The following is a 24939-nucleotide window of genomic DNA, read 5'->3' on the forward strand; positions in this document are numbered from 1 at the left end:
TAGATGGAATAAACTGCATTTACAATAAGTTTATGTATTTTGAGTGGGTAGTGAAAGTTTGGCTAAAAGGTGCTAATGTGCTTTCAGACACTGTCTTTAGCAAATGTTTTGTGTGTTGGGCTCTGGGGGGGACAATGGCAGACTTTTGTTCCTTATGTGGCAGATGGTCCAAAAAAAGGTCTGTTAAGATCATCTTTATTGGGTTTATTGCGCGAGCGTCAACAGATGCACGACACGCTGAAGAAGATCCTCCAGCAGCGGCACAGGCGACATGCTGAGGGTGTCATAGTCAAGTCAGCCTTTTTCTTTCCTCCTTCCCGTTTCAGAAACCCCAGTTCCCTCATGTTGGCTATGGCTTTGGAACAAGGTCAGAGGAAAGGAGGAAGAAAGAAGAGGAGGAGGGGATTGTCAAGCCCTTATGCTATTTGGTTCAGTGCCTGCCTGACTGATTTCTGCTCATTCAACTGAACTAGAGTCACAAATAAAAGTGCTTTTCCACAAAAATACTGCGCATATAAACTTCACGCACAAGCCTTTTCCAGTTTCCTTCCAGAATGAACACAAAAACAGTGATGAATCAAACCAAATAGATTTGTGTCTCTATTCAAGTGATGGCTTTGTGGCATCCATCCAGTCAGTGATGCATTCAGACAGACACGCATCCCATTACAGATAGCAGTGAGTTACTCCCTTTCAGCCATTAATTATTCTACTTTTGCAGACTTCACATTTCCCTCATTCAGAAACACATATGAGCAGAAGCTGCCAGACATCACAGACGGCGTAATTGATTGTGCCTCTGTCTAAGGTCTGTTTTGCGATTAGTTTTGCTCTTGCCAAGGTGTTGGAGCTGACTGGCTCACTTGAGAACTCGTGGAGGCTTTCCAGTTTCTCCCCCTCGTGTCCGTTCTGTTCATCTGCTTGCTGAACAGCCATATTTTTGCTTCTGACTGCTCCATTTGCCTTTTTTGATTCAGAATACAATCATCAGACCTAATATGGTCATTGTCTATTTGTTAACTTAATTTTTGTCTGTTTATGCCAGATTGATTTTGCACCCGACAGAGCGAGCGTTGTCTTTAATCTGTGTTTGACAGTTTGAAGCCAGGCGGCGTCGAAGGAATGTATCGCCCTGATATTTCAGCATCCAGATTTAGCATTCTTTTGATCATGGCACGCACTGCTCGGAAAATATCTTCTATCAACAAGCCCATGTTTTTTTTCCTTCCTCTCTTCGCTTTTGGTGAAAAAGTGTTTCTCTCACTTCTTTTTTTCCCCCCCTGGTTTGCTGGTCTGTTTGTTATCTTTTTTAGCTTGTGCTGATGCTGCCAGATAGTTTCCCATCTGAAAAGTGGCTTGGTGGTTTTACACAGCCTGCTCAGATGGATTTTGGGTCTTCAGCTTTTTTGAGCAGGTTTAAACCATAGCTGCCCTTTCACACTCTCTTATATTAAGGCACGTTGACGTTATTAGGGCTTTGTTAAATACTGATCACAGCACACACTTGAGGAATCATTACATGAAAGCTCGCCTGCCAATAATGCATTTTCTGCTCCTTTGAAGTCCTTCAGCCTTACAGCGTCTGTCAGATTTACCATTATTAATGCAAAGTGAAACCTATTTCGGAAAAAAAAAGCTTCTTGATAACGCCCTGGACAAGGCCTGTGAAAACAACCCGCAGACTTTAATTGGCCTTTATCAGCTGTCAAAACAAGTTGAGTGCAACCAATTTGGTGCCCACAATCAGCACGGCTGGAGTCACTGTGGCAGGGCGATGGTACACTTATGTGGGTCAACACCCAAAATATGTTCATGTTTCCTTGACTAGCAATGTTTCCATCCACTTAATTTTATGTGAATTTTAGGATTTTGCATTAAAATAACGCTGGATGAAAATGCCAAGATGGGCATAAATTCTAAAAATGTGCATAAAAAAATGTATGTGCTCAATTGAGGTGGATAATTTTTTATCTGATAAGAAGATGTACGCAAAAAATACAATGGAAACACATTTACCGAACAAATCCCTTGATGCACAACAAAAAAAAAGTCATGTGGCTTTGCTTCAACAGATCATGTGAGTAGGGCTGTCCTGATAACTGCGCTTTTGAAGAGCCAACCACAGAGGACTGCAAAAACCGCAGCAACCGCGATTTTTGCATGTTTTCTATTTTTTGAAAGGTTATGTCCTTCTCGTTTTACACCTCATACATGTGTACTAAGTATTAAATAGTTAATAATGATAGCATAATGTGTGCCATGGTGATTTGTACAGAGGCTCTATAGATTTGCACTAAACAAGCCTAAACAGACAGTGAATTAGAGCTGCACGATTCTGGATAAAATGAGAATCACGATTCTGAATATACAACCAAACAAAATAATATCTAATTTACTAGAGGTTCTGACAAAATATAAATTGCTGGAAAATGTTTGAATGAATTGTTTAAAAATGGTTTTGAATGAATTCAATGACTTATTAATAAATACTTGTTTCATTACTGGATGAATCAGTGTTTTTGAACGAATCTTTTGAATGAATGATTCAATGACACATACATTTTTTTAACAGTCAGTTGTCGCCACCTAGTAGAATAAGATGTAATTGAAACAACTGTTATTTGACGTGCCAAGTTCGTTTCAAAAGGTAGTTTGCTCTATTTTGATCGCTATCGTAGACATCAGTGTTTATATACTAATTTATAGTAAACTTATATCTCAGTACTTCTGTGATAATTTGAATATTTGTAAACCAGAAATAACTAATGTGTGGTTCAAAACTGCTCTCTCTGGCTCTGGCAGCACAAACACAGATTTGAATGTTCATTAATAAAGTAGGATCGCGTTGGTGCTTGAATCGAGATCGCGATCTTTTTCCGATTAATCGTGCAGCTCTACAGTGAATGTGAGAGAGATCGACTGAGCGTGTGCGATTACTTGCGTCTGTCCTTCAGGCCAAGACATATTCGTGAAAAAAGGTTGTCGTGTCCAAGGATAGCGAAATCTCTGCCTTAGCACCGACGCATTACTGGTCAGCTGAGCCTTATAAAGTGGCGCTCAACGTTAAAATGATTTCAACAGCTTGTTTCATTACATCTCTCTTTGAATGAATCTGTGTTTTTGAACGTGCAGTTGAATGAACGGTTTAAAGACTCTAAGATAGTCCTTGCCGCCACCTTGTGAGCAGAAAGTCTCTTGTTTAGTCAGATTCGAGGATCGGTACTAACTGTTATACATTCAACAATAGCCCTACGATCTTACTGTCAGGTTTATGTTCTGTTTTGTAGACCCTTATTTTGACATTCTCTTTTTACTTCACTTCCTGTTTCAATGCTCTATTTAGTTTCGTTACAGAGTACCTCAGGGATGACGTGTTTTTGTAGGCAAAACCCGGAAGTGAGTTAGCATTTTAGGACTTCCAGTTCCATCGCCCCGAAGTCAATGGGTTTTTTGAATGGGTTTTTGCTAAATCGCCTGAAATAAGGTCTGTGGTTAACAAAGCCTCTAAATATTTTCACGTTTTGATCTATGACATAAAACACACCAGTTATAACCCACTTGTGATTCTTTAAACCTTTATTGTGTCTTAAAAAACGGCGGTTGCTAACAAATTGCTAAAAGGTCCTACTTCCTTTGGCGGGGACTTTAGACGTCATCATGACAAACAGGATATTTGGACAGCATTTCTCATGAAAAAGTGGAAAAGTATTCATACACAGCGCAGATCATAATCAGCGAGCATGTTTTTAAATAAAGTTGTTTTTCTAAATAAAGTTTGAGGAAGCTTGGTGGTGGTGACGTTGATCCGCGACCTTGGTGTGCTGTAGTCCGTTTATAGCCTACTGTTAACTTTTTATATCTGACCACTTTATTTAGGCTTCAAAATGTATAAATGTTGTGTTAACTTATGAAGATTATCTTGACAGACAAAACATGTAAGTGTCATAACCCTTTGTTAAACACAGAGCTTATTTTTTGCGATTTTTTTTCCAAAAGTCTCTGGAAAAAATGCATAGGCTTTCGATCGAGGGAACCCGTGCGCCGCTAACTTCCAGGTTGGCCTACAAAAACACATCATCCCTGAGGTACTCTACTTAATATGACCTCATTTATATATGTATATATATATATATATATATATATATATATATATATGTGTATATATATATGGCGGTAATACCGCATATCGCGCTATTGAGCCACTCAAAAATACCACAAGGGAAATTCCTTTACCTCAACAGCCCTACATGAGACAGCATAACGGGACTAACACACGGACCAATTTCTTTGCACAGCATCTCAAATGTTGGTTTGGTCGTTCTGAAATGCCTGAGCCAAATTTTTTCATCAAAATGGTTGGGTATTAATAATGACGCCCTAGAACTGTATTACACGATTTTGTTCCCAAAGACGAGGCTTCAGTCTCCTAATGCAATATAATATGACAGCATTTGTTGCGTTTAGTCTTCATGCAAGCACAAGTGATGTACGAAGTGGCTTCACCGATTGCAGCAACGTCCATTTTTATTTTATGGCAATTTTCCAGTAAGTGACAATTTTGTTCTCTTGAACACATGGGATGAAAACAGTGCTTTATTTAGAAAAGTTTTTTGCGATTATTCCAATTTAGGGCATAAGTTAAATTCGTAACTTTGGATGGAAACAATTTTTTTTTTTTTCATTTAAATTTTTGATGATTGATGAGTCTCACTTAATTATTAATGGGTAAATATATAAGCATCTATAACCCTGTTTCTAAGATTATTTATTTGAACACACAGCATCTTGCAGAAAGCTCCATAGATTTGCCCTGAATTGGAATGGCCGTTATTCAGAAATCTCTACAAATCCCCTGCCTCTTGCATGCTTGTTTATTTTGGATAATTTGAGGATTTTCAGCTACCAGTGACATTAGGAATTCATTTATTATTCATTTTTATGATGAAATGGCAGTTTCTAACTCATTTTTATAACAAACACCAAATACAGTTCTACAGAAACCATTGTTACATATTAAAGGGTTAGTTCACCCAAAAATGAAAATAATGTCATTTATTACTCACCCTCATGTCGTTCCACACCCGTAAGACCTTCGTTCATCTTCAGAACACAAATTAAGATATTTTTGATGAAATCCCATGGCTCAGTGAGGCCTGCATAGCCAGCAATGACATTTCCTCTCTCAAGATCCATTAATGTACTAGAAACATATTTAAATCAGTTCATGTGAGTACAGTGGTTCAATATTAATATTGTCAGTTTGACACGCGATCTGAATCATGATTCGACACAAAAGATTCATAACGCTCTGAAGCTTGTGTTTTGAAATCGGCCATCACTATATAAGTCGTTATTTTGTTTTTTTGCCGCACCAAAAATATTCTCGTCGCTTTATAATATTAATATTGAACCACTGTACTCACATGAACTGATTTAAATGTGTTTTTAGTACATTAATGGATCTTGAGAGAGGAAATGTCATTGCTGGCTATGCAGGCCTCACTGAGCCATCAGATTTCAACAAAAATATCTTAATTTGTGTTCTGAAGATGAACGAAGGTCTTACGGGTGTGGAACGACATGAGGGTGAGTAATAAATGACATTATTTTCATTTTTGGGTGAACTAACCCTTCAACCACTGTAGTGAGGGCATGCATGATTGTACCGTTTTTACTGTTGTTGATATCAGTAATATGTGTAAATCCATTCCTCTGAATTGTGCAAATGCTGTCCACAGAATTCATACACTTAAAAATACACTCAAACTCAGGTCTGCCAATTATGATGCCTCTTAACTACAAGCATACTTTCTGTTACTAGCGCTGTTTGGTGTTAAAAGTATTGAACATGCTTTCGTTTCATGTCCCCATCAAGATCTGCCCACTTTAATCCATCTCTGCCTAAACGATAAGACTGAACAGAGCTGAATAATGCATATGAAAGTGGACAGCTCACATCCATGTATCCTCAGAGCAGGTGAGAGTGTTCAGGCTTTTCTAAATGGAGTTTTTAAAGCACTCTAGCATGTGGATGTCCACTGGCCTGCAGCCAGCTTGCAGACAGGATGTGATGCATTTCTTTTCCCGTAATTCACATCATGTGTTGGATCTGGAAACCGTCTGTGCACCATGTGAGTTATTGACTAACCAGGATGAGTTAGCTAAATCCTTGGTTCAAAAGTTCATGACTACTGTAGTTGGCAGTTGTTTTCTTATCCTGTGTCACGGGCATCTGTACTAGATTTCTTTTCAGTAGCAATATGTATATTGTGTAGATTTAAATCTGTTTTAAAGGCTTGTATCTCTTTTCTCTCGAATCTGATAGCATTATGTTGAAATATTTTAACAACATAAACAACATCTTTGATTTAAATCTCAGTAACAAAAATGGCAATGTAGTTTTAACTTGAACTTATTTCCTTGAATCAGTTCTTTTGAACTGTTTATTTCAACACTGATTTCATGACTTATTCGAATCATTGCTGAAAAATTTGGTTGTGGTAATTTACATGCTTCAAAAAAATGTAAATGCATATTGCTGTTTATTATGTATTGTTATCTTGGTGCAGATAAATACAAATTGTTAAATATTATTCTCATTTTCACTGTTTCTGTTTTGTTTAAACATTGAATCTATTTGACAGCAGCAAAGAGTTTATTTAAAGTTTGTGTTAAAGTGTGTGTAACCACTTGTGTGTGGCCAAACCATTTGGAGTCAGTAAGTTTTATTTATTTATTTGTTTATTTTTGAAAAAAATAAAATACTTGTCTTCAGCAATGGATGCATTATATTGATCAAAAGTGCCAAAAAAGATAATTAAAATAAATTCTGTTCTTTTGAACTTTCTGTTCGTCAAAGAATAGCACAGCATTGTTTCGTTCAGCGACATAAAGTATGTAGTACAGTGGATTGTGGTCAAAGGACTTTCCTAGATATTGTTTTGTTTTTTTGTTTTTTAGTTACTTATTGCCTAGTAAGAAGACAAACTGCCAAAGTTCCATAACCTTTGCTTGTTTGTAAAACATCCCACTAGACACATTTCCTAAGCAGGTAACACAACAGATTTATGAAGCATGACTGTTTTACATCTGCTCTGAATTTTTTTTGCCATGACATTGGCAGTGGAGACAGTGAGTTGGCTTTCTGGGTGAGTAAAATTGAGCTCTGGCTCCCATTAGTAAATATAGAAGGTTCTCGGATACAGATCATAGTCATGTGAAAAATAGCTCAGTGGAATGCATGGCCTTGGCTCTATGCAGTTCGTGCCAACTCTGAGTGCATGCATATACGTGCACTGCAAGACATCTCTGCTGTGTTCAGCTTCAGTTCAAAGCTCTTTGATATCGGGTGTTAGTGATGGGTCAGATGGGTACTTCACAACAGGAAGTGAGAGTCTCAAGCAGGAAGGGTAAGTGGAAAGTTGGATGTTTAGAATTTCAGCTTATGATAAGCTCATATACTGACTTCAGCTCTTTGTACCATATTTGCATCAAACGTTATCGAATATAGTCTTTGCATTAAACACGCTACAAGTTTCTGATACTTCTAAAGGCTTTGTTATAGAGCATCCTGTTACCAATTTCCTGTCTCCAGGGATCCCTGATAGGAGTTGAAATAATGCAGAAAGAATTCCATACTGAAATATTCCAACAGACAACCTAAATATAGTATTGGTTTTGAGGAGGGTCTATTTACAGGCCTAGTAACAAGTGTTGTCACGGTACCAAAATTCCAGTAGTCAGTAAAATTTTACGGTTCTCTGTACCATTTTTGGTACCACAGGAAAATCTGTTGGAACTATTTTACTATTTTATTTAAGTGGCCTATTTTTAAAAACATATTAAATATGATGGTAATCATACATATAAATATTTGGAGCCTGTGTGTGTATGTTTGTGTGTGTGTATGTATATATACCTCAATGAAATAAATTTTGAAATATAAAAAAATAAATAAACAAATAATCAAACATCCATTTTGAAACAGACATGCGTGTTTATTTTAGCTATTCCTTCAGTGAAACGACACTACAGCCTGTAAAACTATTAAATAATATCAGTAAATAATGGTAATCTAAATAATAAGAAAGTTAAGTATGATTATAAAAAAAACATTCGTTTTTTATTTCCACACAAAGATGCGTCATATAGCCGTTCTGCTCTTTGAGAGGGATGTGGGACACGAGCAGGAAAGAGACCATTTCTCTTTAATAATATCTTCATGTTATCTTCTGATGTTAAAAGCAGCTGACACTTGTTGTAAAAGGTCTGAAGAGCGAGTTTTATCTTCACACATTCAGGCTATATTTGATTTTGTACTGCCAGAGAAAGCGAAACTAAAAATCACCGGCGTGTGTGAAACGCACTATACAAATAAACTTGACGCGCCTTATCAAGTCTAATAACAAGCACAAACTGTGTTAAATAGAAATTGACGTGCAAGCAAAAAGGTTTCTGTCCTACGGTGTTTTTTCTACTTCACCACAGTAAAGAATGTAGAAAGAAAGGAAGAAACGTTTATAATCCCCTGCTTGAATGAAGATTTGGGAAAAGAAACAGAGATTCCATGTTCAGTGGAATAACTAATGGAATATTGTTAAATTCTCTGATAATCAGGTGACCAGATCGCGATTCGCAAAACAGAATACAAAGCTTAAATGTATGGACTCACGTACCTCTCTCATTCGGCATGAACCAAAATGTTTCCATGGCTGCGATGTCACATTTAATTGCTAACCTGTTATTTCTTCTGTAAACAAAGCTTTGTGCTTCACTCGTGTCATATTCAAGTAAATACTGCCACAGTCCTATCAGTGGGTACCGAATATACCCTGGATACTCGGTACTCCCGGTACTACAGAAATGCTGGTATCGTCACATTTTCAAAATTTCAGTACCGACTTGGTACCGAAGTACCGGTACTTTTGACAACACTACTAGTAACCAAGCTGTGTTTTATAGACCATGAAATTTAACTAAAAGGGAATGTTTATCTTTTATTATTATTAATACTGTTTAATTATAGTACCTGCAGTGAAAACTCGCTGTTATTTATAGCTAAATATACATAAACTACAGTTCAAAAGTTTGGGGTCGGTAAGATTTTTTTAAATGTTTTTGAAAGAAGTCTCATACTTAAAGGGTTAATTCACCCAAAAATGAAAATAATGTCATTAATTCCTCACCCTCATGCCGTTCCACACCCGTAAGACCTTCGTTAATCTTCGGAACACAAATTAAGATATTTTTGTTGAAATCCGATGGCTCAGTGAGGCCTGCATAGCCAGCAATGACATTTCCTCTCTCAAGATCCATTAATGTACTAAAAACATATTTAAATCAGTTCATGTGAGTACAGTGGTTCAATACTAATATTATAAAGCCACGAGAATATTTTTGGTGTGCCAAAAAAACAAAATAACGACTTATATAGTGATTGCCGATTTCAAAACACTGCTTCATGAAGCTTCGGAGCGTTATGAATCAGCGTGTCGAATCAGCGGTTCGGAGCACCAAAGTCACGTGATTTCAGCAGTTTTGACACGCGATCCGAATCATGATTCGACACGCTGATGCATGTAAGCATGTTTTGTGGAATATCAATACAGCACTGCCTTGAAAGCACGATAATAAACTGTCAATTAATTTTCCTAGGCCAAGGATTTTCCAGAAGTCGCAGTTCTCCTCGGCTTATTTTTCCAAATTGCCATTACTACTAGCCAAGTGGGTCATACTCTTAGAAAACCACTCTTGTTTCCGTGACCTTTCTTGTTGTGCGTCGCCAAGGCATCTCAGCGTCTAAGCCGAATGACTAAGTAGATGCAAAACAGGCTCTTAATTCAGTAGGGAACTAAAACAATACCTTTTCACTCAGAACACAATCCTCAAGCCACTGAAATTGGCCACAAGAGGAATTTTTCCTCGGTCACTAAACCATGCTCCCCGCTCTCTTGCCGGCATCCCTACAGGCGTGCATACGCTTTCATGTCAGTGCATGGCAAAGCATCCTGTTTACATCACAAAATGTCTCCATGCCAACGAGAGGCTGGTGAGGGGTGCTGGGTCCTGGCAGTGCCATGTGGGCTTGGCTCGGGCTCGGCTGTGTGTATTGTTTTACCGAAGCAGGGATTTCTCTGCCCTGCACTGAGAGGAGAGAGAAAGGGAGGGTGGAAGGCAAATGAGATCCCAGAACATCACAGCAAAGTTGTAGCTATGCTCTGCAGACTCGCACATTTTTAGCATTCTTGTTTCGCATTTTAACAGAAAGCAGATATGTGGAAAACTTTGGACAACTAGATGTCGAGAGGACTGGGGCCTGAGAGTGGTCAGGATTTGCTTTAAGTAGTCTGAAGGTAAATTAATGCATTTGCATCTAAAATTAAGTTTTGAGCTTGACAATAATAGATTTTGCTGTTTGTCACTAGTACTGATAACACACTGACAATAGATTTATTTAAACCTGGAAAGTATATAAAAGATACTTAAATTCTTTATGTACATTTTAAATTTATACATTTAATGTTTTTAAATATTATATTTTGATTTATTTTAGATATATTTTAAGTATTTAAAAATATGCTTAAATTCCTATATATGGTTTCTGAAACACCCAATAGTGCAATTAGGACACATCATCAGTGATGTACTCAGGGTTGTAGGGTGTTTTGAGTCTTAGATCATTAGACACCCTCGCCTGGGTGACCCAGCCAGGGGTGATCAGTCCCCGGCTTGTGTCCAAGTAGAGCACTAAACTGTGGATCAGTGTATCCACTCTTTATCCACAGCCACCTTGAAATTTTTTTTTCTGATGTTCTTGGTGGCTTTTCTTTCCTGCAATCCTCTAATACCATGGAGACTGAGTGTTCGATGTAGAGACTTGTCCTGCAAAGCCCCTGCAGCCCACCTTAATGGGCTCGCAGTGGGCCCTCCACCCACGCCTTCCACTTTCCTCTCCCAGTTCGTGATATGTGGCCTTCTTGTGCTCATGGGCCTCCTCTATCTGGTCTTCCCAAGTTCCAACATGACCATTTGCTTGGAACATTCAGATATTAGGACCAAATCTGAGTGTCGTCCTTGCAATGCTTTCCGGAAACTTTAGCTGCTTGCCTAGGTCAACCTGCAGCTGACAATCATGAGCTGAGGCTAGCAGCCCAGTTGAGGCCCTGGGCTCCACCTGAGGTTTCTCTTCCTCCCTGACAAAGGCGATGTTGTGCCTTATTGGAATCTAATGTTTGCTCTTTTTGACTGGGATGCAGATGGTGTCAGCTACTGCCTTGAGGACACGCTCATGGTGCCACCTGTACGTCCCCTCTCCCAAGCCAGCTAAATCCAGGTCCTTGGTCCTGAGGAGCTCAAGATTTGCTCTAAGGAACCTCTTGCCAGGCACAGTGGGCATACTGGATTATTAGCTAAACCCCAGCAATGCAGGTTGGCTGGTCTCGGAAGGACATCATGCGTTGCCTGGATCAGAAACTTGTGTCTAGCGGGTTCTGTCTTCCAAAGTTCTACCCAGGTGATCTTACGCACAGTTGTATTGTCCCAATTAGTCCAAGCTCCCTGCTTGCACATAGCCACTACTCTGGCCTTCCTCTTCTACCACTGCTCAGATCTCTCCTTGTATCAGCTGATGTCTCCCTCTCCCCTGAGCTTTGTTGTAGCATGGTCTCGTGTAGCTACCAATCCTGGTTCATCTGGCTGCCACAGAGCCTACTAACATGCCATGTTTCAGCCTTGCTTTTCCCTGCTCAACTGCCTCTTGTGCCCGCCACTATCTTCCAGTTCTAACTGATGTCTGCAGAGGAGATTCTGGTGTCTGTCTATAAAGTCTGTATAAGGTAACACCCCTCTAACGCTGGTGACCTTAAATTCCTCTGTCAGTCTAGTGAAAGGAAGCTGCAGCTTGTTGGTGTGCCTATAGAGGGCAGTGCTCCACGATTGCCATGAAGTCTTGGCAAGGATAGCATGCTGATAAAGCCATTCCTTGAACTTTCCTGGGAGTCCTGACTTTATCTGCTGTTGATAGCCATGCTTTCAGCTCCATACTAGTTGCCTGGATCTCTTAGTGTGCAGTCAAAGGTCTTCCCCAGGCTCTTCAAAGGCTTCTCAGACATCAATGGAATTTGGACTCTTCCCAAAGAGAAGCGGTGCTTATCGGACACTCTTCCCTTCCTCGGGACTAAGGACCTGGAGTTGGCTGGCTTGAAACTCATTCTCGCCCTTGTAATGAGCCTTTCCAGCCCTTGGAGGAGCCGTCGGCACCCTGGAACTGATGTTGCTGTGACAGTTAGATTTTCTAGGTGATGCCATGCAGATGTTGTTGACCCAGAGGTGAGCCTCAAACTGAAACTATTGTAGTAATCCAGTATGAGGTCTTTAATCCTCTCTGGAACATGGTATCTTGTCAGCGCTGTTGCCACAAGTTTATGTGGAATGGATCCATAGGCGTTGGCAAGGTCAAGCCAAACGACTGCCAGGTCTCCTCTATTCTCCCTTGTCTCGCGGATCAAGTAGGTAGCCACTCCTGTGTGCTCTATACAGCCCAGCATACCTGGAACTTCTCCCTTCTGCACTGCGGTATCAATGTAGGTATTCCTCAGGAGTTACACTGTCAGACAGTTAGCAAGAATCTTGAAAAAGACTTTGCCTTCCACACTGAGCAGAGAGATGGAGCAGAACAGTGTGGTGTCACTTGCGTTCTCCTCCTTTGGTATCCAGACATCTGTTGCATTACTCCACTGCTTGGCTACCTTCCCCATTCACCATACTACCCTGATGAGTCTGGGGTAGTTTGTTTGTTTGTTTGTTTGTTCGTTCATTCGATTTAAATATATAGGTCCCACTTTATATTAGGTGGCCTTAACTACTGTGTACTTACATTTAAATTAATCATTTGGTACAATGCACTTATTGTGTACATACATGTTTTTACATTGTGCTTATATTTTAAAAACACCTGCATGTAATTACATCTGTAATTCATTTCTGTAATTACGTTTATAATTGCACTGTTGACCCATCCCTTACACCTTAACCCACCCTTAAACCTACCCCTACCACCAATCCTGTCCCTAACCTTACCCGTATCCCACTTCAATAGCAGCAAAAGTGTTTTGCGATACAGTATAAACACAATAAGTACATTGTACTTATTTTTTTATTTAAGTACATAGTAGTTAAAGCCACCTAATATAAAGTGGGACCTAAATTATTTTTTTGTTTGCTTTTGTTTTGTTTTGTTTTTGTTGAAACTGCAAGAATGTATTCCAGCATACTACCATTCAAAAGTTTAGGGTTAGTAAGATTTTTTTTAAAGAATTTTAAAGAAATTAATTCAGCAAAGATGCATTAAATTGATCAAAGGTTACAGTAACTTTTACATTGTAAATTTCAAATAACTGCTGTTCTATTCATTTAAAAATTTAAAGTAAAAATTTAAAAATAAAAAGTATCACAATTTTTTACAAAAATATTAAGCAGCACAACTGTGTTTAACATTGATATAAAAATATATCAAATATAACATACCAAAAATATGTTTCTTGATTAGTAAATCAGAATATTAGAGTGATTTCTGAAGGATCATCTGACAGTAAAGACTGGCGTAATGATGCTGAAAATTCAGCTTTGCCATCACAGGAATAAATTACAATAAAAAATAATAATTTTGTGGCCAGTTGGCAGGGCAAGTACAAGTCATGATTTTAGTATAATATATTCCATATGTAGTATTTGGATACACTTCCTGTCATCCTGGTTTCTTACCCTTTTATTTATTTCTTACCCTAGAATTTGACTCTACGCACTAGCTTTGTTTTTTGCTTTCTACCGCTTATTTCTGCCAGTGTCATTATATCTGCGGATGTCATTATATCTGTCTATCAGGGATAGATGTAGCAGCGTGTGTGGACTAAATACAGGGCCAATGAGAAACAAATTCAGACCATTAACTGGTTGATGTTTGGCAGTCAAAGTTTTTTATAATAAACTGTATCGTTTCAAACCCTATCTTGTTAACTTTGTGTCTCTGTATTTACTTTCAGTTTGAGCAGAGCTAATGGGGAAATCGCACAGTCAGACACAAAGCTAGAACGCTCAAGACCAGACCGTCTACTTCCCTCGTGCCAGCGACTCCATACTGTCTTGTTGGATGCAGCTTAATAAGCAGAAGAAGAGAAAGAAAGGATTTCTCTCAATCCAGCGGACTAGGTTGTTTTCGGTATGATGAAAAAGTGAACTTGAATAGTTCCAGAAACCAAAAAAAACAAACACGTGAGACGGACAGAGACATTTTGTGGGAGGCATCGGGCTGAAGTGGGCGCCATCGTTTCCTACGTGGCGTCGTTGGTCGGGTGAGGAAACAGGGATCCTGTAGGATGACCAGCCTTTTCCGACGCAGCAGCAGTAATGGAGGGTCTAGGGGTGGCGGAGGCTCGGCAGCAGGCGAGCTCAACAACTCCAGGCCCAACCGGCAAGTTCGACGGCTGGAGTTCAACCAGGCCATGGAGGACTTTAAAACCATGTTCCCTAGCATGGACTATGAGGTGATCGAGTGCGTCCTGCGCTCCAACAATGGGGCTGTGGATGCTACCATCGACCAGCTCCTGCAGATGAGCATCGATGGGCAGGGCTCAGATGACAGTTCGGATTCAGATGACAGCATCCCACCAGAGGTCAGTGTCTATATTGCCCGTATGATTGCAGTTCTTCAGTGGAAGACAAAAGCAGTGCTCAACGTTAAGGATTTTTTTCTGCAGGCCTGGTCAGGCCTTTTTCACCTCAAAAAAAGTAATAAATAAATTGTTTTTGTTGTTTTTTTGGTTTGTGTAACCTGGTGTGATTTCACAATTCTCGATTCCGATTCCAATTTCTACAAGCCTACGTCAAACGTTGTTAAAGACAAGTAATAAAATAAGAACAAATAAACAAATTAGCAATAGCACAAATAAATGCAATGCTTTTCGTTTTTCAGGTAGGTCTAACAGTGATAATTTCGTGAACTGTCCCAAGTGTCTTTCACGCTGGTGACATTTTAATAAATTAAAAGCGGTCCATTCTGCTTGTCCACTAAGTTTTGTGTAGCATTCTTGCACATCATCGTATTTTAAGCGGGGTGTAATAATCAATCGGTTTCTTACCCACAATCCTCTTACACCTGACTGCTCTGATAAGAAACTGTGTCAGTACTGGGCCTGGAGACGGATCTGAGACACATTACGGTGTATCTCAGTGGAAATGCTCTGCCATTAGACTTCGATGCAATCCTAAGTGAAGCATAAACTGCAGTGCATTTTGTTTATACGTTCTTCCACGATTCTGTGTGTAGCTGCTTTTATGGACATTCCCCACTGGTGTATTTTTTTCTCTTGCATTATTTATAATCTTCTGTTTAGATGGGGATGTGTTGAAACAGTATGTGCATGTGCTTTACTGCATATGATGTTTGTATAAAAATCACAGAAAACATTGACCTGAAATTAAAAAAAAAAAAAATACCAGTACCAGTCTACTGCTATAATAGTCTTCATTAAATTAAATTTTTTATTTAATTAAAAATTTAATTTAATTTAAATATTAACAAATTAAATACAAATATTTTTATTTATTTTTATTTTAGTATCAACAGATGGATGTGTTGGAACAGTATATCTGCGTGTATTTTACTGAATGTTGTCTTTGCTGTGATTTTCATGCGAGCAGCATAAGTACAGCACATTGATCTGAGATACAATTAAAAAAATATTTGTATTCATTATATTGGGTACAAAAGAAAGATCCATAACTACCATTTAGGATTGTCACAATACCAAAATTTCACTTTTGATACATTTTATTTTAATTTAAATATTAACAAATTTAATTAAAACAATGGCTTGTATTGTTCAAAGTCGAGTTTTATTAAAAAATTCTCAACTTGGTATCAAGCACCCATATTTCTTGACATTCCTTCTACCGTTACTGGTTTAAATGAATAGCTGACTAATACTAAATAAATGAATGATTCTGTGCAATATAAAAATAATTTATTCTTTTTTCCTCCAAAAAGTTATGAACAATTGCATTTGTTTCTTCTTGTGCTTTTATCAGATTCTTGAGCGGACCCTCGAGCCAGACAGCTCCGATGAAGAGCCGCCCCCTGTCTACTCACCACCGACATATGACATGCACATATATGACAGGAAATACCCTGATGCTCCTCCTGTTCCTCCACCGAGGTTATAAAAATATTTGAGAGCAGTTTTGAAAGAATTACTGAAATATCAGTCTTGGAAATGGGGTCATCGCAGGTCCTTGTTCATTTTAGTCACAGTTCTCTGAATTGATGCCCCCTGGTGTTCATAATCCATAGTGCAATTCCTGTTGAGCCTTGTGTTTGTGGTTTAGTAGCCAAGATGCATGTAATTCCATTTCTCCACAGATGTAATACTCATTAATTCACAAATATGGTCAGACACATTGCAGAAGCTATAATTGAATTATAAGTCTGATGTGAGCATTGAGAGTTGCCATTGAAACAAGTGTCAGTGACACTGGGCTCTGTTATTTTTCAGATTTGAGGCCCAGCCTCCCCCTGGACACAGGCAAGTCCAAGGTTACAAAAACTGGAACCCACCGTTACTTGGCAATTTGCCTGATGACTTCCTGCGAATCCTGCCCCAACAATTGGATAGTATACAGGTGAGCATTTATCATGTGATGCAATAATGCAAAGTTTGGGGTCAATAAGAAATTAACACTTTTATTCTACAAGGATGCTTTAAATTGATCAAAAGTGACCATAAAGAAATAATGTTACAAAATAATTATATTTCAAAATAAATGCTGCTCTTTTGAACTTTATATTCATCAGAGAATCCTAGGAAAAAACAGACTGGTGTGGACGCTAATATAGTTATTGTTGTAGTTATCTTTATAGTTATCTTTCTTGGTGTGAACGGCCCTTTAGTTAGAGACTTTCAAAAACATTCAAAAAAAATCTTACTGACCTTAAACTTTTGTATGGTAACGTATCTGAGACTGAACTAGAGTATCGCACTGACTTTAACACTTTTCTCCTTTGTTTAAGGGGTAAAACACAATCTGTATTCTCAGTTATCTAGCACAAACTCGTTCCAAGCATATTTTTTTTTTCAAGTGCATTCTGGGCTTGATGTCAAAAACTTACATTTTTGGCCTTTTGATTTTCCTCCAGTTCTTTTGCTTTTCAACAGTATCTATTAACAGTTTAGAAACAGCTTTAGAGGTCCAGAGGTTTGGTCATTAAAACATGCTAATGCAATACAGAAGTGCAGCAGGGAGGCCATTGTACAGTTGCTTTTAAGCTCTTGTGCCATATCATGCTCTCTAGATTAACGATAATGGTGTCCTTCATCCATTGTACATATACACTCATCCTGCATATGATGAACATTAAAACATAAAGCAGTGTATTCAAAATTCGCTATGACAGCATGAAATTCTCATGTTATTAAAGTTCTCACTTTAACAATGTGTTTTTAGTAGATTGAATCTTCCCACAACACGTCTGAGTCATATTTCATCTAAAAATTACAAAAATATAGGAATAACAAAAAGCATATTTTCATCCCATTAACAATTCTCACTCACATTACCATACGAAAATTGTTATTAAAATTATATAGTTATTTCTTCATGAAAAATTACGTAATATTACTTTTATTATGGTAAGACTAATGAAAATCTGAAATATGGTAATGCAAATTTTGTTGGAAAATGTGCCTATGATAATTGAAACGATGCAAAAAGTCTGAATATAGTTGAAAAATAGGCTTAATTTACTATATGCAAAATAATTTTTCTATAAATATTTATTTATTTATTTTTTTACATGTTATATGAAGGTGTTCTTTTCACAGTGTATTTACACATTTAAGTACTGAGTAGTAATTAATCACATGTACTTACTATAGGGTTAGGATTAGGGTTTGGTTTATGGTTAGTTGCATGTAATTATGCATAATTTATAGGACACTAAAATGAAGTGTTACCAAATATTTTTATATGTGTGTATGATGGGATGGAATTTTTTCTTAAACTGAGATTAAAATTTTAACCTTATTACAGTGGACAGTTCTCCTAAATGTTTTCAGAAACTGTTTATTTACAAAATTTAGACTGTGGGGAACTGCACTAAAACAACCCTGTTTTAAGATTGCCAGTTCGTTTTTTTTTTTCCAGAACTTTTGGGTTTTTCATTAAAGCAAGTCTGATTTTCTTGCATATTCCATATGCTTCAATATTCTGCAGGGCTCTCAGAGTAGCATCTCCAAGCCCTCTTCCTCCTCCTCCTCAGTACCCCAGAAGGTCCCCACTGTGGCGGCTGCCACAGGAACAGGAGGAGCTTCAGAGCAGGAACGCAAACTGAAGCAATATTTGGAGGATGAGCGTATCGCTCTCTTCCTGCAGAACGAGGAGTTCATGAAGGAGCTGCAGAGGAACCGAGAGTTCCTCATTGCATTGGAAAGAGGTAGGAAGACACTCGCCCACATTCTAAATGGGACAATGAGCAGTTTCTGACATTCTCCACTTCCCTTCCTTTCACAGTTCCACCTACGCAAATCCTGAAGAGTGAATTCTTATGCTAATTTACTCAGCCTGGCTGTGAACGTTAACGTTAACTGTTTTGGTTTTTCTCCAAGGCCATTAGCAGTGTCTTTTCCTCACAGCGAGGTTTTATTGTGCTCTGTCGTACACATTGTGCTTTTCCACACAGATTGTTTGATATGCCTTGAGCCTATGAATGGGCCTTGGATGATATCATATCCTTGTTGAATGCAGAATGTCAAAGACTTCCATAACACCTGCCTTCTGTGTTTTAGATCGATTGAAATATGAGTCAAAGAAATCCAAATCCAGTCATTCATCAGCTAGCATGGAGAACTCCACAGGTATATAATTCACCTGAACTGTGGTTGTGTGTGTGTGTGTGTGTGTGTGTGTGTGTGTGTGTGTGTGTGTGTGTGTGTGTGTGCATATGCATAAAGGCCCTGTTATGCTCACAGCGAAGGTCTTTTATGTTCTTTGTTTAGGTGTAAAAAAAAAAGTTTGAAATACCTTTGCAGCAGTATACTACTATTACAGTTTATAAAGTTATAATTTTGGATATTTTCCTTACAAAAAAACGTCGCTTCACTTCAGAAGGCCTTTATTAACCCCTGGAGCAGTATGGATTACTTTTATGATGGATGCATGCACTTTTTTTGGTCTTCAAAAAAATGGCACCATTCACTCCCATTATAAAGCCAAACACCGATTGTGTTTGGCTGAAAGAATAAAGTCATATACATCTAGGTTGGTTTGAGGGTGAGTAAATCAAGGGATAATTTTCATTTTTGGGCGAACTATCCCTTTAAGAATGTGTCTGATCATAGGTATGTGGATATGTTTGCACAAGCTCTGCAATTCGACACTCTACATTTATTTATTTACAGATTGCTTTAAAGCAGCTTTACAGTATTAAACATGAAAAAACAGTCAGTGACAACTTCAGTTTCTACTATAAAGCCACTCTCCAGTGGGTTCATGTTTTTACTGATGGACGTCTGACCTTGACAGACTAAACAGAAGAAATGAACTGAAGAAAATTGACACATCGAAGAAGGCGGAGCCACAGACCACACCTACCTATTATGTAATCGCCATGAACCAGTGGTAGTTTGAGGTGTTTACCAGCCAGAGCGAACTTTTTGCTTCGAAGTTGCTGTTTTGAACCGAAACGAACTCCAAACTAACATTGTTTTGTCCTGATTTAGTTTGAAATGACGTCACACCAGTTTGTTCTTCGAAGTATATGGGGGCCTTAATTTTCCCTTTTCAAAATCACCAAATTCTCAATTGTAGTAGCACTGCTATTACAATTACTCAAATTAAAGTGTACAATTAAAAATGTAACCCATTTTGCAAAATTTTTGTTGTAGACATCAAGATGCTTTACTTTTTTTCCCCCCTGAAACACAGGTGACCACTATGCTTCCGGATCTGTAGAGGCCTGCACAGCAGTCTCAGATGACGCTCTGTTCAGAGACAAGCTAAAGCACATGGGGAAATGTAAGGGTCTAAAACACCCCAGTTCACCTGAAAATAATTGTTTATTAAAAATATTTTACGTGTAGGACGTTAACATTTCTGTTGCATTGTAACATTCTGCATTCTCATCTGCAGCAACCAGGAAGAAACTGTTTGAAATCGCCAGAGGGTTTTCGGAGAAGACGAAGCGGAGGAAGTCTAAAAGAAGAACGTTGCTACGGCATCATTCGTATCCTTCAAAATGTGCCAGAACCACTTTAGCTTAAATCAATACAGTATGAGTGTAAAAAAATACTATGTGAAGTCAGAATATTTTTTTAGAGCAAGCATGAAATAGAAATTAGGACAAAAATATGGAAGCTAGAGGAATATATTTAGAGATATAGTTGAGTGAGATATGATGCTGGGTTTTAATGTTAAACTCAGTGGCTCTCCTGTTTTGTGTTCAGCGAAATCCCTAACATGTTATTTACGGTTCTTGGCAAAGTAACTCTGGTTCAGTTGAGTAAATTTAGTGTCGACTGTTTACTTTGACTGCCCTTTCTCAGATTGGGCACAGCCAACTCCACTGCCAACCTCCTAGACGATGTGGAAGGAAACCCATGTGGTAAGATTTTCTCTCCAATTTTCCAAGCCGTCTCTGATTAAAAGGGGGGTATCACACACAGTTTCTGCCAATCTCATGTTAATCTTGAGTACCTATAGAGTAGTAGTGCATCCTCCATATCTCCAAAAAGTCTTTAGTTTTGTCAAAATTATAAAAGATACATACGCTGTACCGAGTATTTCCGAAAACAGCCGTCCGCCTGGAGGCGTGCCTTGTGAGCGGAGCTAAAGAGTGACGAGCACGCGCAGCTTTTGCATAGCAATCGTCTGCAAGCTATCAATGGTCAGCTAAACAACTGTATTTAAACACACAATACATCCATCCGTCTTTTCACACTGAGGACAACTGAGGGACTCAAACACAACTATTAAAAAAGGTTCAAACATTCACTGATGCTCCAGATGGAAACACGATGCGTTAAGAGTCAGGGGTGAAAACTTTTGAACAAAAAGTTGATGTGCAAGTTTTTTTTATTTTGTTTAAAGAACATATTTTTTCATTTAGTTCTGCCCTTTGGAAGCTACAAAAGATACTTACATGTTTCCCAGAAGACAAAAAAAAGTACAATTTATTCTGTTCATCCAATTCAAAAAGTTTTCACCCCTGACTCTTAATGCGTCGTGTTTCCTTCTGGAGCATCAGTGAATGTTTGAACCTTTTTTATTAGTTGTGTTTGAGTCCCTCAGTTGTCCTCCATGTGAAAAGATGGATCTCAAAATCATTCAGTCACTGCTGGAAAGGGTTCAAATATGCAGAAGATGCTGGAAAACTGAAGAATCTGCAGGACCTGGAGGATTTTTCTGAAGAACAGAGCTCAGTTTAACTGCTCAGAACAAACAAGAGACTCATGAACAACCATCACACAACAAACAAACAGTTGTAGATCATCCAGGTAACCACACACAGTATTAAGAATCAAGGGTGTGTAAACTTTTAAACAGGGTCATTTTTATAATTTCTGCTATTTTTTTTTGTCTTGTGGACTATATGTAAACAACTGTTATGTGAAATAGTTTATTAAGGACAGTACTAAATAAAAAATAACATGCAATTTTCATGATCCTTCTTATTTTGTTAAAATGATTCACATTTTTCTAGATTCTGCAAGGGGTATGTAAACTTTTGAGCTCAACTGTGTATATATATAATTTCTTCAATATATTTATGTATGTAAACATAATAAAGATACACAGTACACACATATAAACTGTAAACACAAACTTTTATTTTGGATGCGATAATCGTTTGACAGCACTCAATTTTTATAGAAATTTGCTTTAAATCTATCTGTCTGTCAGCTTTTAATTTAGTAACTGAACGAGGCCATATGCAGTCCTGATTTGGACTACATTTTTAATTTTGGATGCCGCTGTGTGTCTTTCTAGATGAAGAAAGTCAACACAGACGATTGGCTGCACAGGAAGAGGAGGAGCCACATAAGGAACCACTATCATGGTGAGCGGCTCATGCAGTGAGATTCTTTACTTTCCTTTGTGTCTTTTTGTATTTTCTAAACTATACAGGCTTTTTAAATCACTGTTACTGATTCAGAGATGATATTCATATTTGTTCCACTAGTATAATGATCCTGCGACTGACAGAGATATCTAGTGGCACATCTATCCAGATATCTTGTAACGAACCTCTTGCTAATTTAATTCCAGATCCCTCCTCTGTGCTCTTGGGAAATTAGAGTTTCCATGGTGACCTCAGAATGACCCATGGCTGATTGCTCCTTATCTCAGCGGCTCCAGTGCAGGCAATCCCAGACTCGAGAGGAGCAGCCTCCCCCCAGACCAGCCGAGGCAGGACTGTATGATCATTTTGTAGCAGCCTTTTGCAAGCCTAAGATTATTGTTACCTACATTTGATTACTATTATAATTATTGTATTGTAACTGTTTGTTAATATTGGTTTCATATGTAAAACTCAACAGCTATAGTACTGCTTTCCTACGTCTTTTTTATCCCTAATCATCTGAAAAGAAATTCCCTTTTATGTTTGTTTAAAAATATCAGTTATTTGAGGAATTTCTTTCCTCACTCATGTTGTCACCATTAGAAAAGAGGCAAATATTTGATTTATTACTGTCCAGAAGTGACACAATTAACTGTCAGTTGTTTTAGCACATTAGTATATAACTATTACCTTATATTCAATGGACTCTGCCGCTCTCAGAGTCTGATCTGCACATTAAACATCAACAGCATTTCCTCAAAGAATGTACCCAGTTTAAATGCTTTCTTCTTTCTTTATCAGTGCTATTAAGGAAAAAACACCATTGATTCAGGTCTCCATTTAGTCTGGTGTGTTTTTAGGGCGCTGAATAGTCCATTTCCATACTACTTTTTCATAGTTAAATCAAAACATAGTTCATTCAGATGAGATGATGTCTTCAGAGTAGTCTCCGGCCACTCCAGCAATTCAATTCGAGTCATTTTTACACAAAAAGAGAAAGGCGAATCGCAGATAAATCGCGTTTGCACTGTCATATCTGTTTTATAAAATATTTGAATGCTTTTTTTTTTTCAGTTGTTTCTTTGTGAAAAGTGATTAGATTTGTTTAAGCAGTATAGTTGCCATCTGAACATGTTTTTTTTTTTTAGTTATCTTTGAACAGAACGAGCAGAGAACAATTTGAATGACGTCCTTGAACCAACCAACACGCTGCTGTGTGTTTTGCTTTTTTTTTTTTTGCAAATCACACTGAATGATTTACCCTAACGCTGTGCTTCCAGTAGGTCACTTGACTGTGTCATAAGGTCGGAGGTCTAACTGTGATCCACCAATAAGAATGTGCCATTATGTTCCTTTTAGTGTTGTGCATCCCAGTACTGATTCCGTGTAAAGTAGCCTATTGGAGGACACTGTGTGACATGATGTTTGTTTGTATTTTATGTATGTCAGCTGGTAAATCTGGTAGTTTGAAACCACCTAGAAGCACACTTTTTGATTCCACCATGTTACTGATACAATGGCTATTGGAACTTCTTCATTTTATTTAAAGGGCATTATGTACAGTATATAAAGTCATGATCGTGTTCATGTCACATCAGTATGTGATTATATGATTTTTGCCATTATTACAAATTATAAAGGTATGACGTGTATTCCACATACAGTAATTATATGTTCTGTGAAGTGTAATAGCCATTATGAAAATGTGCCGCTTCCATGCATATTTGCGTGATGTATTTTTACTTCTTTCTCTTTTTTTAACAGATCTTTATGAATGGCACAGAGCAACAAGTCAGTAGTTCATTTTGAAAATGATGTGAGTTGAAAGAACAAAGGTTTTGTAAGAGCAAAACCTTGTTGAGAGTAGTAAGGCATACAGCACAGAGTCCTCGTTCCCAGCGTCTACCGTGATTCACAGGCACGACTGCGTGAGATTTTTCCCTTCCATCCTGCTTGTTAACATACTTGATCCACTCAGGGAACTTGCTCTCATTTCACTTTGTTAAAAAGCACAACTAAAACTGAAAACTTAGCGCAGAAGCTTCAAGGTAGCGCCGTCTGTTTACCCGTCATGAGGTTTATATGAACAATTCAAGGACTGTGAGGATGATCTGCTTCAGTATGTAGCCAAGTTCTTTTTCTTGATCACATGTCCTTGCGTGTTTACCCGAAATGTTTTCGAGATCTACATCTCCATCTTCTGTCTTTACATGGGAGAGATTGAGGCGAAATCATTGGCAGATGTGTTCAGAGAGCGTCGTGTGCGAGCCACATGATTTTAAGTGGCTTTTAACAATTAGTGGAATGTAATATTTATACTGTATTAGAAGGAAGAAACTGTACATGGAAATTGGCAATTTTTTTTAACCTAAAATATTTGATCTTGCCATTGTTTTTTTTTGTTTTTTTTTGTTTTTTCTGTCCCCTTTCTTTTGAAGAATATGGTTCTCACCAAATTAAGTTGACTCTTCATCTATTTGTCCAAAATAAATGTGATTGTTCCGGATCACATCATTCACTTAAGACTATTTCAAGTTCTGGACTTTTCTTACAATCCAGATGTTTATTAGCTATTGGAATAAATAATAAAATTGTTGTACTCTGTCTGATCATGTCATTTTTTTTTTTCCAACAAAGTCAAGTATTCAACAAAAAGTCTAGTTACTAGTTTTGTTTTGCTTGTTTGGAAAATTTGTGTGTGTGTGTATGTATGTATGTGTAAAAACTAATATATATATATATATATATATATATATATATATATATATATTACTACCAGTCAAAAGTTTGGAAGCATTACTATTTTTAATGTTTTTGAAGGAAGTCTCTTA

General features: G+C 37.9%; 1 protein-coding gene across 6 annotated transcripts in view; it reads left to right on the forward strand.

Moving 5' to 3' along the window:
- The window catches only part of cuedc1b (CUE domain containing 1b), a 30452-nt gene extending 5740 nt beyond the window's left edge, over positions 1 to 24712 (forward strand). Inside the window, exons 2-11 of one of the 6 annotated variants that reach the window (XM_051861423.1) lie at positions 10264 to 10352; positions 14040 to 14669; positions 16084 to 16211; positions 16548 to 16674; positions 18265 to 18484; positions 18837 to 18905; positions 19975 to 20064; positions 20179 to 20272; positions 20592 to 20650; positions 22036 to 22109. In XM_051861423.1, coding sequence (XP_051717383.1) covers positions 14373 to 14669; positions 16084 to 16211; positions 16548 to 16674; positions 18265 to 18484; positions 18837 to 18905; positions 19975 to 20064; positions 20179 to 20272; positions 20592 to 20650; positions 22036 to 22109 — 1158 coding nt within the window. In that variant the 5' untranslated portion in view covers positions 10264 to 10352; positions 14040 to 14372. Of the gene's footprint in view, positions 1 to 5875; positions 5978 to 7014; positions 7149 to 7241; positions 7410 to 10263; positions 10353 to 14039; positions 14670 to 16083; positions 16212 to 16547; positions 16675 to 18264; positions 18485 to 18836; positions 18906 to 19974; positions 20065 to 20178; positions 20273 to 20591; positions 20651 to 22035; positions 22110 to 22314 lie in introns of those variants that run through there. The other 5 variants (XM_051861425.1, XM_051861424.1, XM_051861422.1 and 2 more) reach the window with 5 other exon arrangements.
- Positions 24713 to 24939: the final 227 nt, after the last annotated feature.

This window comes from Ctenopharyngodon idella, chromosome 15 (assembly GCF_019924925.1).
Source record: "Ctenopharyngodon idella isolate HZGC_01 chromosome 15, HZGC01, whole genome shotgun sequence".
Classification (NCBI taxonomy): domain Eukaryota; kingdom Metazoa; phylum Chordata; class Actinopteri; order Cypriniformes; family Xenocyprididae; genus Ctenopharyngodon; species Ctenopharyngodon idella.